General features: G+C 36.4%; 1 protein-coding gene across 1 annotated transcript; it reads right to left on the bottom strand.

Annotated features, from left to right (window-relative positions):
• Window positions 1-6,781: 6,781 nt before the first annotated feature.
• rnd1b (Rho family GTPase 1b) lies at window positions 6,782-19,704 on the bottom strand. The gene is made up of 5 exons (XM_081386332.1): window positions 19,457-19,704; window positions 19,052-19,139; window positions 10,843-10,952; window positions 10,348-10,482; window positions 6,782-9,340 (listed from the first exon to the last, which is right to left on the bottom strand). The coding sequence occupies exons 1-5, from the start codon at window positions 19,574-19,576 to the stop codon at window positions 9,095-9,097; spliced, it is 699 nt and encodes a 232-aa protein (XP_081242458.1). The 5' UTR covers window positions 19,577-19,704; the 3' UTR covers window positions 6,782-9,094.
• Window positions 19,705-22,011: the final 2,307 nt, after the last annotated feature.

Below are 22,011 nucleotides of genomic sequence, written 5' to 3'. Positions count from 1 at the left end.
AAACCAAACTTGGGTCTCCAGCCAACAAAGTTTAAATCCCGTCTGGTTGGCGCGCTTCCCATAATGTTCACAGGTCAGTAGGCGGTCTTTTGTGGTCGTTTAAACACATTCATCCACATGAGCATTTACACTACGAACATAATCTGTTCGAAAGCTCAGAACATTTTAGACCCCGTTTACACCTGTATTTAGCACTGTCCACGTGTGATCTGATCAACCAAAACACATATTAATACCAGGTGTAAACAGGGCCAAAGACATCCATCTAGTCCATTTACATAAAAAACAAGGGCCTTTTCGCACATGACATTCTAAAAATGAGGGGCTCAAGTTACAATAAGTTCAACCTTTTAAAAAAAAGGCATCGCAAGACCTTGCAGTTTGTTTTTCATTTCAATGCCCTGCGTCTTCCATTTTTAAATGCAAAAACTTTTTTTTATTTTTGTGAACGACTTTTGTGATAACGTACAGTCAGCGGACATTGTCGCAAAATAAATCCAGACAAGGTGACCCCAACGCAGAGCATACAGTACTTACATTTAATCCCATCATGGCACTTGAAAAGCGTATTTGTGCATTTGGGGGAGTTGTCTGGGTTTGACAGGCATGAATCATCCTGGCCGTGTTCAGCACACAGCGGTTTACCCCCCTCCTTGTTGTTTGCCAGATTCACTTGCAGTGAGAACACGGTTGGTCATCGCTTGAGTGCTCGACTATATTTCGTTCTTTTTTCTTTGAGTTGGAGGTAATGAGAACAATGACATTTAACCTGACTTGTGCCTTTGCTCCGGCTGTGCATTCAACACTGTCACATTCTGCACATCAGAACGCACTGCCTTTGTGTGCACTGTTGCCTAGTGATGGCACGAGGAAAAGCACAATGCGAGTGTGTGCATATCATTGCATGTTTGTGTGTCTTTCCTTCGGGCTGCTCAATATCCTGTTTCAGTTTATGCAGAGCAGGCATGCGGATATTGTTATAATCGGAACCAATATTTAATTAAATGAGCAGCAGTTTAAATTATCAAAATAAATACACACAGATGAAAAGAATCATGGCTAAATTTGTGATTACTGATCCAGGCAAGAAACACTTGACTTGCTTGACTGAATCGTGGACAGGATGTACCGTTTATAGTGTTTGGATGTGTACTAGAAACTCAAGGAAGATGTTGCTGCTTCTGTTACAAAACAACAAAAGAGAGCGAGTCTGGCAAAGCTTCAGGAACGCTGAACAATTGATCATGTGTGCATTTGCCCTATAGAGAGAGAGTGGGTGGACAAAGTGCTCATGGGAGACTATGGGATCAGACACTGTCAGCTGCTTGCAGGATGATTAAAGGAGCACAAACATGGAAGAGACATTTTGCTTGGGTAAACAAAATTGTTTATGATGTTTATTAACATTCCATGAATAAAATCTTCCCATTAAGAGTGGTTTATGGTAATTATGAAAAAAAATTTTCGGAAAGAAAAGAAACAAACAGAACATAAAAACCTTGAATATTTATGTTACACTAATTTGTTAATTATTAATATCAAGCATAATAGTTGGTTTATGATAAATATGAATCATATACAGTGGAGTCCAAATATCTGGAATCCAAAATGAATTTTAAACCAGGAAATGAACAGAAAGTTTGTTATAAATTTTAAAAAAAGTTTTATATTCTGCATTATTTCTATCTCACTAATTAAGGTTTTACATAAACTTTTCAATTCATCTTTTCACTTAAGTTTTTATGCTGACTTAACATACATTTGTAATATTGCATTAAATGAGAAAAATGCAAATAAAAAAAATAATAATCTTCTGGTCCACCCAGAAACAGTGATTCTGCTATAAGACTGTTACAAATAATTACTACCTCTTTCAACTTAAAAACTCGCTGCCTTACATTTTTTAGTGTAATCAAATTGGCAAGCAATTTCAACTTAAATTATATTAAACTGACTGAAATCGAGTTTAATCTTTTATTATTAAAAAAAGTTAAAATTGCTTAAATTATTTTGATGAGTTACAGTAATGTAAAAACATAAGTTATAATATATTTTTTTACATTGTAGTTGCTCTTGGCTATCGTGTTAGGTGTATTTTTACTGTTGCGTTACTTTTTTAAAGGAACACTCCACCGTTTTTTGAAATAGGGCTTATTCACCTTCTTTCCATTTAGATAGGTGGGCAAATGCATTTTTGTCTCAGTGCATGCATTGTTTTAGTTTGACAGGGTCGGCACTAGCTTAGCTTAGCATAATGAATGGAATCCTTTGTTGCCAGCTAGCATGTCCTGAGTAAAAGTGATATAAAAAAAAAAAACCCACCTAATTACTTCTTGTGGCCTGCGTATTCACAACTGGTACAAATAGTGATGCAGATTAACACTAGGCGATTTCCTAGGCAGATATTGACTTGGGACTATATTAGGGGGAAGCACAGGCGAAGCACTGCTACTTGGTATTGCTACTGCTAACTTTAGATATCACGCCCAAGTAGCAGTGCTTCGCCTGTGCTTCCCCCTAATATAGTCCTTAATATATAAGTCAATATCTGCCTAGGAAATCGCCTAGTGTTAATCTGCATCGCTATTTGTACTCGTTGTGAATACGCAGGCCACAAGAAGTACTCAGGACATGCTAGCTGGCAACAAAGGATTCCATTCATTATGCTAAGCTAAGCTAGCGCCGACCCTGTCAAACTAAAACAATGCATGTACTGAGACAAAAATGCATTTGCCCACCTATCTAAATGTAGGAAAGAAGGTGAATAAGCCCTATTTAAAAAACGGTGGAGTGTTCCTTTAATGTCAATACTCAATTTAGGGCTGTCCCATCTCAGAGGTCTAGACTATATGCAACAATTTAAACCATACAAAAATGTCATATTTTTTACATAATTTGTTGAACTGATATTAAATTCAGTATACTAAAAACTATTTTTATTTTTATTATTAATTATTAATTAATTTGATCCTATAAATAAATCCTGTTACCGCATGATTTCCACCCATATAAAAACAGTTGTTACAACAATACATTTTAAAATGTGATTAAATATTTGTATTAATTTTCTTTAATTTATGAGAAGTGTAATTTAATCACTAACAAATTAATTAGTATCATTAACTTTTATTTTAAAAGTCCATTGCATTTAGAGGTTTATTTGATTCTGCTATATCAGAGAGTAATAGTTGCTCTGTGGGGTTTTGAATCTTTTTCATTATGGTAAATGCAGGGCACATGTTATCCTTGCAGCTCTGTCTGCTTCATTAGTCTGCCCAGAGCTCACTGACGCTTATGGACCTTCACAAATTAAGTGCCACATCAAATATGTCACATTATTATTGCACGAAAAAAAAAAAAATCATATTTACATACACCGCTGACCCACTATCTAAACATCAATCACACTCAAGACTGAGAGGGGCACAAAAGAGTGTTTGATCTTAGTAAGACAGAAGCAGTGGTGTTGATGAGCTGGCTGGGTCCTGCACTGCGGCAGAGACTGTGTGAAACTGGAAGTGTCTGTGGGTCTGCTGCAGAGGCAGACAGCTCATCAGTAATCACAGAGCGATGCTCGCTTTCCCTCCTCAGGAGGGAGAACAAACTCACCCAAACAGGGATCTGGTTATAAGGATTGCAACTCACCGTTCTTTCAGAGACCATTTGAAATAAAGATGCATTGTAGAATGTTGAAAAAAATAACATGGTGGTGGGTGGGGGGGGAGGGAGATTATTTCATACCAAATTATTTGTGCACCAAATGGTTAAAGGACGTTACCATGAATAGGGTGCATTTTACTGTCCCATTACTTTTTTAATGTTAACATATCAATTAAAAACTCTGGCTGTTCCACCTCGGAGATCTAGACCTTCTTGACTGTACCCAGCAATTAAAATCATACAAAATGTTATATTTTTGACATAATTTGTTGATTTTTTAAAAAAATATATATTTTTAATTGTTAATTAATTTTAATGACCAAAAAAAAAAAAAACATGGTACAGCATGACTTTCTATTTAATTATACAAAATACATTATAATGTCTTTCTTAGTAAAAACTGCATTTTTAATTTTTCCATGTTTGTTTTTATGAATACTTGAGTCGAGAACCTTCTTAACTGTATCCAGCAATTAAAGCCATACAAAAACTATTAATTTTAATGACGAGATATCCAGCAACCACCTGATCCCCCCCAAAACAAAAAATTCCCATACCATTTTGTCATCCATTAGTTGAACCATTTCTACAACAAGATAGGAAGACATAATAATTAGACACAATAATATATATTTAATAATTAATAATAATAATGTTCTCAGTTTTACCCAAGTAGCCTACCCAAAAAATTTTATTTAACAAATATTTTGATTAGTTTTTTATTATGTATTTTACTATAATTTATTTTAAAAGACCATTTAATTTTAATTATTTAAAATATTCTATTTAATGTGACTTGACAGAAATATTGTCTCTTGGTAAGGTTCCTAGTGAATCGCTTCATATCTTCTAGACTCAAATGTCTGCATACTAAAAATGGATATAGCTAACTACTACTACTACTTAGAAAAAGTTTTATTTATAAAGCACCTTTCCCAAGCTCCAGGTCGCTGTACAAGGAGATAACATAAACACAGCATCGAACATAAGTATGCATCACATATACAAATATAAAACAGCAGAACACTAAACAGAGTCAATACTGTGAGAAAAGATAGTTTTTTAGTTGGGATTTGATTGAGGATATAGAAGATTTGATTTATCACTGACACTACATAACCATAAATGTTGTTTATATATGTAGTCAATGACATCTACAAGCAAACAATTTAAAATAAGCTACTTTAAAATGAGCTCCCCTGCAATTTTCTCTGGTTTTGTGCCATGATGCCTGTGGCCTTTAACCATATCTGTTCATAGCTGAGTGAGCAATTCCTTTCCTTGTGCCTGTCCAGATGTTGGCCTAATTTGCTATGACTATCAACGTATGCACTCTAACAACTCCATCTCCATGAGAATGAGTAAGTATTGCCTTGTTTGCTTCTGGGGAAGCACGTTTTGTGTTAGCGGACACTTAGAGCTGGCTAAGGTGAGACTGGACCCGAGGGTCCTTGTACTTTCACTGCATGCGGGCTATTGCATGGCATCCTTAGCATGCTTTCATACGCGCTGTTGAGTGGATCAAAAGCACCAGAGATTTGAGGCAGGAGGTCAGCGCTTTTGATAAACTCCCACACTGATATCACAAGTGTCTAATCGTACGTTTAAGTCCTCCTGGGAAGTTTGTATTTACGATGTGGGAAGAGGTCGTGTTTACGACGGCAGGTGCGCTCACTTTCGTCGGAGTAAGAGATGACGGTGTACTTTATCTTAATTAATTACACAAAAATACAGCAAGGTTCTTAATCTCTATTTATATAAAATGTAGTTAAACGCAGCATAAATAGTGTTGTGGTATTCCGCCATGTTGTTCACTGACACGACCCCAACTCATAAAGATCGGGGGAAATCCATATCCCACTCGTAATATACGACATGGTGGTGGCGTTCATGTGCGCTGAACTCGTAAACACGATCTTTACGACCTGACTAGAACACACCAAATATGCATATATTTATAGATAGATAGATAGATAGATAGATAGATACTTTGGGTACAGCATAGGCTACTTTGGGTCATGCTAGTCCTCACTTTGGAATGCACAAAAAGTAATAAAAAAAAATAAAGAAAAAAATAAAGAGAGACATTGCTTAGCATGTTTCATTATGATATACTCATTTTACATGCACCGAATGAGCAACTTCATTATGGTTGTCTTTGTAGAGCTGTTTCCTGGTGAGATTTGAAGTTGGGGTTGGCTGCTGAGTCCGGGTCTCCACCTCCACCTCATGTCCTCCTGGCAGCGTTCCTTTTTTGGACACTAGGCAGCAGCTTGTGCCCTTCACCCCCTCCCAGATGTTGTGTCTTGAGACAGATGTGCAACCCAGCTCAGTATCCAAGGAATCTAGGTAATGTGTGGTTAAGAGGGGAGATGTCTTACACTGGCTGATGAAAGGAAGGAACGTGCCAACGCAACAGCCCACCTGGCATCCAAACATACGCTAACAGAAGGAGAGCTAGCATTTTTTTAATGGAATTATGACAATATTTGCTAAATGTGAACTAAGTCATTTTTTATAGATTTACAGTAAGAAAGAGGAAAATAAGATTTTTTAAAAAGAAATTATTCAGCAAGTATGCATTAAATTGATCAAAAGTGTCACTAAAGCCATTTATAATGTTTCATTTCTAATAATTCTGTTCTTTTTAACTCATTTTGAACTTTCATCAAATCCTGAAAAATGGTTTTCACAAAATATTAAGCAGCACTACCATTTACCAAATCATCATATTAGAATGATTTCTGAAGGAACATGTGATACTTTTTGAATTTGAATATTACAGAAATTAAGCTGCCTTATTTTAACATAGGCAACTCTAAGTTTAAGTATGATATGGAATTATGTATCTATATAAATGTACAACAAAGACAATTTAAGCATGTCTTTCTTAGTCAAAGAAACAATTATTGGGCAACATTTTTCAGTTTTCCTTGGCCAATATTTGAGATACATTTAAAGAGAAATTATATATATATATATATATATATATATATATATATATATATATATATATATATACACACACACACACACACACACACACATAATGCAAATAGGCATTTTTATGAATTGCCTTAGTTCACAGTAGAGTCCAAAACAAACTCAAATACTCAATAGTCAAGGTCGTGTGTGCCACACATAGGCAAGCTTTATTACTGTAAAGACAAAAGGAGAAGTCATCATTTAAAAAAAATAACATTCTGAAATAAAACAGTGTAAAACACGAAACAGAAAATAGTTGCCTGCCTCAAATGATGAATCCAAATAAATAGGACTAAGCAGTTTTACATTAAGCACATCTTTGTCAATCCACAACATGAACAAATATTTAATCTTGTGACATTCTTTTAGATGTCTTACAAAGATTACAAAACAGGATATGTACAACTGAAGAACTAGAGGACATGCTTGAAGTATATTTGTACCAAACAGTGTGCAATGGCAGCATAATGACTGAATGTCCTTCTTCATCTGGGACGCTCACATGACCCAGAACTTCACAAACATAAATCGGCAGCTACAATGTATGACCAGCCATGTGACATGTTTACACGCTGTTCATACTCCCTAGCACCCAAAATTCATTTTCGTTTTATTTACAAAGTCACTAGACAATGCAAAAAGGAATTTGGTGTGTGATCACAGTGGCGGAGCTTGTAAACAGCCACAGTGGCTGCCCGCGTCTCATCTTCCGCCACCGAACAAAATATTGATTTCAAGTGTACAGAAATAAAGCAAAAACAACTATTTGAACAATAGTTAAAAAATGGAAAAATATCTTTCATTAAACAGGACCAGCCTGTTCGGTTTTATTCCAAAAGTCTTTCCATTTCCAGTTTGGCCTTGAAGATACACAAACATCAAAGCCCTTATCAGGTCAGCTGATCCATATATTAAAATGTCCAGTCTGAATCTCCTTCCAGTCCATCTCCTCCTCATGCATTAACCGCTCTTATGCTCATGAACAGAACACTAATATTACTATTTGGTTGAAAATGAGGACGTTGCACTCCAATGGTCATATTTTCATCTAATTACTTTAACAAAGGCTCAACAGAGTCACAATATATTGACTTGTTTGTACAGCAGCACTGATGTATATCCACATAAATATACGCATGTCCACAAAGCATTAGCATGAATTCGTAATAGCCTTTTTTGTTTTAATTATTGCCACTGTACACACTTTGAATTATAAGCACTTGAACCATAATTATTGCTTTGTGGTGGTAAGCAGACTTCAAGATTAGCACTTTGCACAAGAAAACACATTTTTATTTTTCCCATTGAGAATCAAGTTTAGAAGCACATTGGACGATATCATCCACAAATATTTTTGCTGCTAGTGCTGCAAATGAGCATGGAGGCAATGAAATGGGAGATTGCTACATAAGATGCATGAAAAACTAAACCCAAGCTTGATCTTAATCGTCTCAAACCAGGCGATGTACAACCTTCTTATTTGAAATCTGTTCGTTTCTGAAAACATAGTGCTACGACATCTCTCGAGGTCATTTCAAAAAGGAAAGAAGATTCATCGTGCCAAATTCGATCCGATCGAGTCCTCGCAGAACTAGCACGGGGATCGCTTCACAAATTCATGGTTGTCTACACTACAGAGCAGCAGGAGATGTTAAGATACAGATAATCACTGTAATATATTCCCCAGTCACACCCATCCACAACCATCTCTCAGATAGCTATTGCCTCTAAAAATAGAAGCATGTGTATATCAGACAGTGTTCTAATAGAGGAAATAAGGGAAAATTGACTTTGGTAGACTTTTTTACACATATTTTTGGCCCTCGTCTCCCTCTATTCCTCCATCTTAGTGTTCAGATATGAATGGCTCCCATTTAAAAATCACATTTCACTTCCTGCACTGCAGCCAATTCGACCAGCGTGCCAAATGGGCCTCGTTCTCCTCTACATGACCCAGGCCTCGTGCACAGCTCCCCAACGGTCCCGGCTTCACAATTCCCTTGGATCGGTTCCCTCAGATTTAGTCATTAGTGCATACTGTAGGCATGTATTTTGAATCTTACACTAGAGAGCTTGTATTTATACATTGAATAGCTTACATTGAACATTGGAACCTCTTTTAAAACATCTGTTTCCTAAGTTGAATCATTCCGAGCTTCAACTGGCACAATGACAGCAAATCTCTCAAAAACAAGGAGTGAATAGATGACGGCTGATGATTGAATCTCGTTTTGAAAAAGCAAGATACAGTACTGAAAATACATATGCACTGTTGAAGAGCTCAGGACAAGGAGGACAGCGAGGTGTCCACTTGCTCTGAAAGGTGTTTCTTTGGGGGGTGAGGAAGGATTCCACACGTCAATGATGTGGCAATCGGAACCCACCCCCTTCCCCAGACCAAAGCGCAGGGAATGGTGTAGCTTTTGTTATGGGGGGTGAAGTTCTCCACTCACATTACTGAGCAACTCTTGGCCTTCTCCTTCTTGAAGGTGGAGGATAGGAGCTCAGATTTGCTGGGGAGGTGCAGCAGGCGTTTGGACAGCCGGCGGGTCGGGCTTGGCTTGGCAAGTGGCTGCAGCTTGTTAATGCAAGCCAGCGCAGCTGTGCGGAACACGCTGTGGATGCTCTTCTCGGAGGTGAAGGCTGAACACTCCAGATAAGCCTCGGCACCCAACTGTTTGGCCATGGCAGAGCCCTGTGATGGGAGGAGATGCACAAAAAACTCAGTTCGCTGTAGGTTCTTAATAGAAGCCAAAGATACAGGTCATAGATTCAAAAGCTTTGTTCATGTTGCGAGTTGTCTGTATAGGCAGTTAGTCATGTTGCGAGTTGTACTATATAGCAGAGATTTAAAGATTTAAAACAGTGGTTTATGACGACCCCCTTCCTAAATTATACAGGGCAGCTATGTTTTCATGTACCCATTAACCAGATAAACATATATTGCATTATTATACATAACTATTAAGTATGATTTTATAAAGCGAACATGTTATTTCCGAAATGTCATTGTATTTAGCTGTCACTGCACTAACTCCAAAGCAATTCTTTAAATATCACCAAGAAAATATCTACCTAGCTGATGGTGTATCTTTTTTTAATAATAATAATAATAATAATAATAATAATAATACTAATACTTCTTTTCACAATATATACATACATACTAATGTTCAAAAGTTTGGAGTCGGTAAGATCTTTTTAAAAAGTTTTTGAAAGTTAACTTTCTATTTTTAATATACTATTTTAAAATATCATTTATTCCCTTGATGTAAAGCTGAATTTTCAGCATCAGTACTCGAGTCTTTAGTGTCACATGATCCTTCATAAATCATTCTAATATGCTGATTTGCTGCTCAAGAAATATTTATTATTATAAATGTTGAAACCAGTTGTGCTGCTTCATATTTTTGTGGAAACTGTGATACAATGTATTCAGGATTCTTTGATGAATAGAAAGCCCAAAACAACAGCATTTATTTGACACAGAAATATTTTGTAACATTATAAATGTCTTTACTGAAACTTTTGAATAATTTAATCTGCATCCTTGCTGAATAAAAAAAATAAAAAATAAAAAAAATCTTACTGACCCCAAACTTTTAAATGTGGTAGTGTAGTTCAAAAAGCAGATTTAAAGAAAATATTGCCTTACAGCCTGAGTAAGCAAGATCAATGCAACAGTGGAAAGAAACAACGTACCTGCTCATGAGTGATGGGTGTTTGTTTCTGATTGGACAGTTCCATCAGCGTGCACACATCCGTCCGAAGGTCTGTCTTGCAACCAACGAGGAGAATACGAGTACTGGGGCAGAAGTCGAGGATCTCAGCCCTCCACTGCAAAGAGACAGAAATATATAAAATAATTGTTTTGCAAGAACTGATTAATCTTACAGAGCAAACACATTGTTCTGTATAAATAGGGTTGCATAATGACAATTATAATCTTGATTCTTAAGTGCCAAGCACTTCTGGCAAGTATGGTGTGATAAATATTGCAGCCCAAAAATGCTGAAGTACGGTAAAAAAGCAAAAACAAATGAATCATTCATAAAGAACTCTAAATTAAACTTCATAATCCCACACAAAGCACATTTCTAGGTTACCTGACAAAACATTTTACGGTAAAGAAAGCCCAATGCAATGATTTCTTGAGGTCAGTGGTGGGTTTGAAAATTAATAGGAATATCTAGTTACCTTCTTAAGTCCACTGTCAAAGATATCTGGGCGACTGATGTCAAAACATAGGAGCACGGCATCGGAGTCACTGTAGCAGAGGGGTCTCACATTATCATAGTATGGAGATCCTGAAACAAGAGAGAGATGCTAATGAAGAGATGACTACAATGAAGAGAGAGGAAATCAGCAGAAAATAAAATATCATTTCAGATTACATTTCAATACAAAATTATGACAGCAAGCGTTTTTAAAATCCACAAACCAAGAACATTAACAAAATAAATAGACAATTTTGGTGTATTGATCAAATCCTACAGTAAAACAGGAACATTAACAAAATAAACATTCAATTTTAGTTTTTAGCTAAAGACTTAAGTTAAAACGATTTTAAAAATAATGTTTCATGACCCTGCACCCTGAATCACAAAATAAATAGAGTAAATAAATGGAATAAATAAAATAGAACATTATTATGTGACTGTACACGCTGTAGAATATTTAGAAGTTTTATTAGTTAGAACTATGAATCCGTATATGCACGTATGCATGTACGTACGTAGGTACGTGTGTGTGTGTGTGTGTAGCCTACATGATGTGTGATATATATATAGACTGGAGTACAAATAAAATAAGTAAAAAACAAAAATTAACTTCTAAATATTTTACACCAGTACATACATAGCTGACTGTCTGTGAATGTGCTGTATATATCTGCAGACAGAAGCAGACAAAGGCCAGAGATAGTCTCCCCTGCTCATCATACATTCTGTTAAAGCCCTCTTCCTCTCACTGCTTGCCATATTGGCATTTTAAAGATGAAGAAACTGACAATTGAGCTCTAAATCCTCATTGATCTATGTGTCTCGCTCTCTCCCTCGATTTCTTTTTTTCCAGTGGATTATGCAACTGGAGCGATGGGGCTGGGGTTGGCACTTCCTCCCCCCCCCAATACCTCCAGTCCCTCTGTTTCCACAGCAACAGCCTTGGAGTCAACCATCTGCAGAGCGCCGTCTTCCTAAAGGCATCCCTTAACTGCCCATCAATCATTTGATACAGAGCAGTGCCCACCCACTTGGTACTGAGAAGATGCTGGGGAGGCGTAAACAGCCTTATATACACCTCACTATTGCAGAGTCTCCTTAACTGGATGGATTTTGCATGATTTTTTCCTTTTGAACCTCACGTGTAACAGTCTTCACGTCTTTGCAAGAGTCAGTGAAACAATTATTAGCTATGCACTGCAGTCTAGAAGCCTCATAGTTAACAATATTGATTGAACTTTGTTGAAAAGGGAACAAACTTTAAAAAAAGGCTGCATCAGAACATGTCACTCTTATGAATTGAATTAGTTCTTATTTCTTTTTAGAAAATCAAAACTTTTCGGTGCGACCAGTTGATTCCCAAATAACTGATTCTTTGATTCTTATTATTGAATCAAATCACATACAGTGTGAACAGTGTGGTCTAACTGATTCCCAAATAGTTGATTCGGTTCTTTTTTAGTGACTCAAACTCCCACGGTTTATAACTTACTTTGTTATGTAGAATATAGTATAAAGTCTGCAAAACTTATAAATAAAACTTTTGCAAGAACTGTTACATGTTTTTTTTTTCAAACATTACTTTTAAACAAGTAGGCCTACTAAAATAATAGTTCTTTATGATTCCAATCTGTAAACATCAAGTAAAATCCCCAAACAATACGTTAAATATTCAATTTTATGTCATGTTGATTTTAAGTTGATTAAAACTTATCCAACATGACTCTTATGAGCATTTTTTTTCAATGAATCACTCAAAAAGACTCGGTCTTAAGCTGTTGTTTTGAATCAGTCTGATGAATCCTTTACTCAATATACTCAAATATTTTTAATGTTGAGTGGAGTACATTCAGTGAAGGATTTATCAGATTGATTCAAACTGATAACTCATGACTTGGTGAATCTTTCTGAGCATTTAGTTGAAGAATTGCTCAAAAGGGTCATGTTGACTAAGTCATGTTCACTCTGAAGCACAGATCACCGCCTCTTTCCTCTATTACCGGGACATCACGAACACACAAACCTGGGCGTGAGGCTGCATTCAATTGCTGTTGATCTTAATGCAGCGATCGATGTAGATGTAAACCCGAGGGACAAGAAGCAATTTCAATTAATCTTGACAAAATGGCACATCCCAGCAGACAGAGACAAAGACCTCCACATGGTGAGCTTACCAAAACTCACTCAAACCACCGTTTGAAATCTGAAAAGGACACTGTGACACTTATACTGTTGGCAGGGAGCGCTTCCTAACATGAATCATGTACCACCTGCAGTCTTGGATCACAGAACTGCACTATGTGTGCAGGGATGTTCAATAGTGAACAAACCGCTTCTCCGTTCTCAACCCTGGGCCACATGTTCCCCAGATAAACAAGATGAGGATGTTATGCTGCCTGTGTCTTACCAGACGGAGGGTTGGTGAAGCGTGCAAAAAAGGAAAAAAAAAAAAAGAGCAGAGTAGAGTCACTACAATTGCACTAAATGCTTTTTGTTGTGAAGCCATGCCTGGAGCAAATTAGCCTAACTGAAAAGTGGGCCAACGTGAGCATGTGTTTGATATGAGATGGCCTTTTCCTCAGGAGTCTTGTAAAGAGAACAGATGGAGGTGGAGTGGGCTGCTTTTGTGTGGCGCACCGCATTCCATCTGCTGATCCCTTTCACTCTTTGAAAAACTATTTTAGCAGCGTTTCAGCAATGACTCTGAACTATGAATGTAACTATCAAGTTGCATCAGACATGTCCTGAAACATAATGAAAAAAATATTATAAAGATTTTTGGTGCGCACCTGAGTGTGCTTGACGTCACAGTTTGGACTGTAAAAACGTGACTTGAAAAGGTGATCTTGGGTATGATTCACTTCAGTACTCATTAAAGGAGTCATGTTCACAATGCTCATCCCTCATGACTAAGCCTTCTATGACAGTCTGAATGAGACCGTGATAACAGATCCTGTCAATTATTACTGCTTAATGTCATTTACTAGGGAAAGAAAATATCACTCCAGTGTGAAGAAGATGGTATCATATAAGGAAAAGAAGAAAGCATTTTACCCAAGTGAATGAGCTTGCTGTCTGCATTGAACGATGAGAAAGTCTGGCAGCAAAAATAATGCCACACAATACGTCATTTTAGTGTTGTCACTAGCTCAATAAAACAACCCATGTCTAACTCAAGAACAAATAACATGATTATTTTAATGAACCGTTTAAAAAGACTCATCAGTCGGACGAATAATTCACTTAATGAAGTGAATCAGTCAGATCAGTTATTAGTACAGGTTATTGATATTGCAAATCATTATCATTCATGTTTGACTCAAAATAAAGCACAAATGATTTTGTGCAGGGATGCACCGATATGAAAATTTTGCCCGATACCGATAACCAATAATTCTTTATATTTGAAAGCCGATAACCAACAAATGTTTATAGAATTTTTGAGAGCGTGATTACAAAAACAAAAGTCTCACCATTAAAAGTCATGTCCCAAGCACACAATTATAATGTACTCTTTTTTTTTTAAGTGATTCCAATCAAATATATTGGCCAAATTTTCTTATTGGGCCGATAACATTCAAAATTGACATATGTCAGGCCAATAATTTCGTGCATCCCTTATTTTGTGTACTTGAAATCTTTACTGATTTGAGGTTAAATATGTGCATCTGCAACAGATATTACAGAACTTATAAGCTGAATAAGAGTAAACTCCGATGAAGTAGAATATGTGAGAATTAATCAGCACTCTGAGACTCATGTAGATGCGAGCAGGGGGCTGAGAGAGGTCAACGTTCACAAAGGAGCTTGAAGCAAGTGAAAGCCCCTGTCCGTCTTCCCACTAGAGATGAGAACAAAACCTAGAGCATTCTCCATATCCCCAACCCCCCTTTTCCTTAAGATCCCAGAGATTCCATCACAGAACATGATGGGAGCTCAACAAAGAATCCCCCCTCTCTCACTGCGAGGGGCTGGCCATGACCCCTCAGGGAATACCGTCTCAGAGCTGTGGTGGTGTTTCCTCATTGGTGCCTGTCATCAACTGCCAATGGCCACTGGAGAGCACATTAATCTACTGGCTGTTTTAATGTGCTAATGGAGCACTATTTTTACACATCCGATCTTGTGCAGTCATCCCATACTGAAGCAGCAGAATTTATATTCACAAAAATGTACATCCATCAGCGTAACAGCAAATGCCACCTAATCCATTGCTAATGCCCCAATGCAAATTAAATATAGCCTCCATATTAGAAATACAGATGGCATCTTCTAAGAGCCTGCAGTAGGTCCAATTGGCTGTCGTGATTAAGTGAGAGGATTGATTTTCACCTGTAAATCCTTCCTGGGCCTCAAAGAAAGCAGTTGGAAACCCAATGATGAGGTCAGTGCAATCAACGAGGAGAAGACAAATAAGAAGCCGCGTTCACATTGAGCAGCATCACTGAGCCGATATAAATAGCACACAGCATATAACCGAAAACAACACTCCAAATCAAATCTGCCACACTGTAAAATGTTCTTATTATGTCATAACATTTTTGTTTTTTAATCCATGTCACTTGTCACAATTTCTGTCATTTCTACTTGAGTTCAAGCTAAATTTTCTTTAGGGGTAATTAAATTCAAAGTGATCGAAAAAGTGCAATGAACCAATTACTGTAGGTTATGACTGTGGCACCAGCTTGATTTTACGTACAAAACTAAAGCAGCAATTAAACCTTTTTTAAATGCGCACTGAAGGTAATGGGACATCATTTAGCACTATGAATATGAATGAATACATTACCACTGAAATGTTTGGGGTCAGAAAGAAAGTATTAGTATTTCAGCAAAGATGCAATAAATTGATCAATGGACAGTAAAGACATTTATAATTTTACAAAAGTTTTTATTTCGCAGTATCTACAAAAATATTAAGCAGCACAATGTTTACAACATTGATAATGCTCAGAAATGTTTCTTGAGCACTAAATCAGCATATAAAATGATTTCTGAAGTATCATGTGAACACTGAAAATTCAGCTTTGCCATCACAGGGATAAATTACATTTTAAAATACATTAACGTAGAAACATTTATTTTGTAATATTACTGTTTTTTCTGTATTTTTAAACAAATATATGCAGCTTTGGTGAGCATAATATACTAATAGTGTTCACCTGATGTTGCTACAGTATATTTTACCCTCTTGGTGGGAGAATATAGTTTTGTGAGAAATACTTAAGTATCATTTTAGTTTTTTGCCAAATGATCAATTTTTTCCTGTATTTATGGATGCAGCCATTTCCGTTTATATCCGAGAGTAGTTTGAATTGAAATATCCATTTAACTTGATGAAAATACAGTTTGGATTCTACAACACCAGCCATGATTAGGAGATAAAAACTGGATAAAACTCTGGTTTGCCCTCTCATCCTCATTCAAGCCCCGACTCATCCCCTTAAACTGTACTCTCTCTCAGCTGGCTTGTCTCCAAGCAGACTAAATCAGATCAAAAAGCATGAGCAAAAGGCTAGGGCATATTAACAGCACATATTTCATTCAGCAATCTGTACATGAAATCTTAATCCTTGCTCTCTCTCTCCCTCGCTAGCAATCACTATCACACACGTACAACAGACAAACACATAGAAACCTAGTCCTTTCAGCCACACTTCACAGTCAGCGGAAAGCCAGACGTTACTGTGTGCTAATGATGCTTCTATTGGCAACACATCTAAAGAGACATGAGGTTATCATGTCTGTCATTTACTAGGGATTCTGAAATGAGCAGTGAGGAGTAGACATAGACATACACAGTGTACATTGTAATCAGGTCAATAGGCTACAATGGGAAGCCGTAGGGAGATGTGAACTGCCTCAGTGATCATGTACTCGTTAGACTACTGATTATATACGGCAGTTGTTAGAAAGACAGACATAGTCTATAGTCTCATGCCTGATGCATATTGGACAAAAAAGTACTTTCTCGATTTGGCAAGCTCTGATCTGATTGGCTGACTTCACGCAACTTCCGGGATTAAGGGCATAAAGGGTTTATTAGCAGTCATCTTGAAAACAATCACATTAAAGTGGCACTTTTGAGTATGAAATAATCACTGGATTTTCAAATTCAATCTCAATTTCAAATCTTTGAATGATATTTAAGTTAACTAGATATCCACAAGCAGAATAGTCTGTAATTACTACTTTTGGAACAGACAGAAGTTCTGATCACGCAGAGTCTGTACTCATTTTTCACACCATGTTAAAACTATTTTTTTTTGTCCACCGGACACTCTTTTAATCAAATGCACATATGCTTTGTAGAAAATAGTTGTTATAAGGTGTTCTATTGCAAACTGAGCGTCTGTTACAATTATTCTACATTTACATTTTCCTACACTGCTTCAGAATTAGCATAAATAATATATTTAACATTCAAATCAGGTTTAGTTTAGTAATCAGCATGACTGGATTGGCCCAACACAGATCAAAACAAGCCAGACTGTTTCCTTGAGCAGAATATAAAACAGCTACAATTCGTAACAACTGTAAGGAATGTAGCAATTCAGTGACTAGACTATCAAGATACTGGTACATTTTCTAACATCAAACAATTCTGTGGTTTCCAATTTCCAGTGTTTTCTCCAGACAATTTCAATTAGACCTTGAATACACTCTTAAAGCAAAAATGCAATATCTGATGATATTAACTACACAGATGCAACATTATTATAATACTGAAAATCATGTCTCAGTTATTTGTCATTTTAATATATGATGTGGACAAAATGCCCCCTCCTAGTATGGCAAGCCGTTTTGACTTAATCATTCGCAGGATATGAATTCTTGATATCAACAATTCCATTTTTACTAGTTAAAATGCTAATTCTTGATATCAGGAATTAGATTTCTACTAGTAAAAATGGTAATTCTTCATATCAACAATGACGTCATCAAATATGAATTCTTGATATCTGTATTTGTATTTTCACTAGTTAAATTTCATAGGCTGCCATTCAAATTCAATTGTTGATATCAAGAATTGATTTCTGACTAGTTGAAATTCCAATTTCACATATCAGAAATACAGTTTTTACTAATAAAAATCATCATTTTTGATATCAATAATTACGTGGTTACTTGTATAAATGTCTGTTCTTGATATCAACAATTGAATTGTGAAAAAGTTCATTTTTGATATCAATAATTCGATTGTCACTAGTGACAATCAGTGCGTTTATATTCACCCTCATAATGCAATTATAATAGGATTTTGGCAATATTGCAATTAAACTTTACCTCATGTAAACGCAATACTTTGACCAAACTATTGTGGTTAAGCTCTAAATCGTAATAAACATATTCGCATTAAACTATGGCGTCAATTTTAATCAAAGTTAAATTTGGATGCCATGTGTTGTTCAAACAACTTCATGAATGAACTCGTGACATTATTCTGAAGTTGACTCTGCTTATAGAAATAATTGCGTTGGTGCACATGTAAATGTAGTCAATGTTTATTTTTGATATCATGATTGTGATTGTTACTAGCCATTTTAGAAACCTGAAATTACTCTCCTAATTACTGATATCAGAAATACATTGACAGATATCAAGAATTAACATTTCAACTATTGACAATTGAGTTGTAAAAATGTATATTTTTACTAGTAACCACGTAATTGATATGAAAAATTATATTTTTTTTACTAGTAAGAATTCTATTTCTGATATGTGAAATTGGAATTTCAACCAGTAAGAAATCAATTCCTGATATCAACAATTAAATTTGAATGGCAGCCTATGGTGAAATTTAACTAGTGAAAATACAATTACAGATATCAAGAATTGGCATTTTAACTAGTGAAAATGTAATTGTTGAAGTCAAAATTCATGTCCTGGCCTGGGAATGAATAAAAGACAAAACGGCTTGCCATATATTCCTAGCCCATTTTTACATCACATTAGCTCATAACAGTATACCAATCAAGAATCCCACTAATGTATTTTGATTTAAAGTTGTTATATATATTACCAGACCTTATATTGTTTTTCATTACACATATTATGTCGAGACTCATACGGTTTCATTTACATTATGATGTCGCCCAAGTTACATAACATGCCCAAAACAAAATGTTACTTTCTATTTAGATGCATTTCAATATTTAGTCACGGAGTCACCCGTTTAATCTTACCTGACGTGTCCCATAAACTCAATTCAACACGTTGGTCATCAAGCTCCAGACAGGCTGTGTAGTTCTCAAATACTGTGGGCACATACGTCTGAGGAAGAGATGCAACATATTAAAACTGATGAACATGCATGTGATGCTGCATGTATGTGATGCTTAGAAAGAAATCGGGGTACCACTTTAAATCTTTACTGTTCCTTGCCTCTACATAAACCGATTTAATGTTGCATTATTTTGTCATGCCAGTAAAATCCTAACGGACTTGGTAACCAAAGCATGTCATAATGAAACTAACATGCATGAGAGAAACAGTTAACCTAGACATACATGTCATTCGGAAAAAACATTAATAATATAATTACAGAATTATTTTAAGGAATGAGCTTCTTTGAGAAATACTGTACTGACCTCCGGATAACAATCCTTCGCCAAAACCTGTAACATCGCCGTTTTCCCGCATTGAACATCCCCAACCAGCACCAGTTTACATCTGACCACCAGTGGCTGTGCGTTTCTTCTCTCTTTCATGGTTTCACGCTGTCTTTTAACAGAATAAAATAAACAAAAACAAAAACGCCTAAAACAGACCGACACGAGGACGCGCGAGTGCACAACGGTTTCTGTGGTGATTATACACAACACTGAGTCGAAGTGATTGAACTGTGGACTGTGGACTGTGGGCTTATATGTGCCGCACAACAGCCAATCACCTTGCACGATGCTCATGACGTCTCACATTCTTTCCTCCTCCGTCTGGATGGAAACGTATTTCCCCAACGACTCAGCCTTTTGGGAAACTTTTGTCTAATCTATCCGAAGAAAAAATTCCACAAGAATGCTAATTTTATACATATGTTATCCAAAATATCCACACTCGGGTTGTTCTATGATTACAAAAGACGCTGTAGGTACAAATAGGCCTAGATTTGTATTATAATCACATAGATAGCTTGCTTCAGTCTATCACAAACAAACTAAATGATGCGCCACTTCACAGCTTTTCCTGCATATTGTGGCGTCTTCATTATCTCCCGAGTAGCTATAATTAATTAGATTGTTTTAACTCAGCAGCAAAAGCCAGTCAATTGGTTTGTTCACACATTGTTGTCCCTCCACCTATACGACTTTCCTTTCACCTAGCCAACTTTAATGATCTGTGAATTGCCTACTTTCTCTCAGCGTTTTCCTCTCATTTCTGAGGTCTTTTTAAAATCATAATAATCACCTCAAATGTCTCCCAAACGATACGCCCCCAAACATTTCAATAGCTAATTCTTAAACTATTTTTCCCCCTGCCATAATACCGAAAACGTGGTTATTTTCATGAAACCGTTTTGACACGTTTAGTCATTTTACAGTAAAGTCTTGGATGACTTCTCTTAAAAATCCCCTTGACTAAAAACATGAAACCATTGTTTACACTAGCCTACTAACGGACTGGATTATTGGAGAAATTGCTTTTTGATCCCAGTCTGTGTTTGTTTTGGACACAGTAGTTTGAGGCCAAAAGTTTATTGGCCTTATGGGGATGTTGAAAATGTCAGCCCTCAGGGAGTCTCAGAAGGCTAAAGTGGTCTGATAGACACTAGGCTCTGACACTTTCAAGGTTATATTTGTATGTTAAACACCTCAGAGACAGCAGACTGAGGAGAATAGACCTTACGCAAACACTTCTCCCCTCCCCTACTAAATTCAATTATTCTTCAAACTGAAATTAGACGGTCTAATTTCACATCACCGAATGGTTTCAGAGCAGTATACATTAATATTGTATATATCAGTAAGTTTTATCGTCTGTTTTTGTCCCTAAAGTCATACAATGTCAAACTGCAGACAATGTTCAAGATAAAATCTGTGGTGGCATTATAATATTTTTGTCTTCATTTTGAACGGAAGCCATACCCTTTTTATTATGCCATTCAACCTATATTGAACCAGTTAGTCATAGATAAGGCTTGTAGTATCCGCAGCAGGGGTGGAGACCACATGAAGTATGTATGAGAAGAATTCCCCTGCTGTAACAGCAGGGCACAAAGCACAGGGAAGCAGGTGGAGCTGAATAATCAACAGCCCAGTGTGTCACAACACAATCTGCTGTAGGAGATAGTAGAGGAAGAAGGTGTCAGAAGGTTGCAGTTGGGTTCCTACCTCTGTTTAACCTCAGAGGTTCATGGTCACATGGCATTATTGAAGATAATTATGTAAGACATGAAATATTTTGTGTGTGCGTGTGTGTGCGTGTGTGTGTCTAGAATATTTTCAGAATGAAAAGTGAAATAATTACAATATTTTAAATATTTTTCTTTAATTATAATTGATATATTATGCAACATAGATGCATATATTTTACGATTTAAAAATGTACTTTATAGGTGTCATCTATGATATTTCCTTTGTTCAGAAACATTTCCACCGACCAGTCCACTAATCTCATTTTGACCAAGACTAATGAAAGATATGTTATGAAAATCTCATAAAGTGTTTTAGAAGTGCGTTGACCAAATTACACGTTTGTGATTAAGCAAGATGCTTTATATAATTTATCTAAATTCATGCAACATAAAATTAACATATCAGGTCAGAATAGTTTTCTCTTTATTATGCTCGGGGTCTTCTTCAATGCTTTGACATGCAAAGTAAATTAGGCCCTTTGCCAATTTTTCCAGATTTCCTGCATATTCTGACATTTTCTTTGTGTCTAAAGTAATCAATTAACTTGTTTTCATTCAGCATCAATAGCCACAGACATGAGGACAATAGGACTGTTCACACATTCTCGTCCTTCCTCCCAACACTCTAACCTTTAATGATCTGTGAATCCCCTAATTTCCTTCTGAAATGACCTCAAATCTTGAAGTATTTCAGTGCATTTGACATACTGTATATATTCCCTTTGTCCAGACTCCAGAAACAAGCCACTCTTTTGGGAAACTTATCTAAACTGATGAAAGATATGAAGGTTT

This window comes from Scardinius erythrophthalmus (genome assembly GCF_964197995.2).
Source record: "Scardinius erythrophthalmus genome assembly, chromosome: 15".
In the NCBI taxonomy this organism is placed as follows: Eukaryota; Metazoa; Chordata; class Actinopteri; order Cypriniformes; family Leuciscidae; genus Scardinius; species Scardinius erythrophthalmus.
The sequence above is the reverse complement of the archived record's forward strand: the minus strand, read 5'-3'. Positions and strand labels throughout refer to the sequence as shown.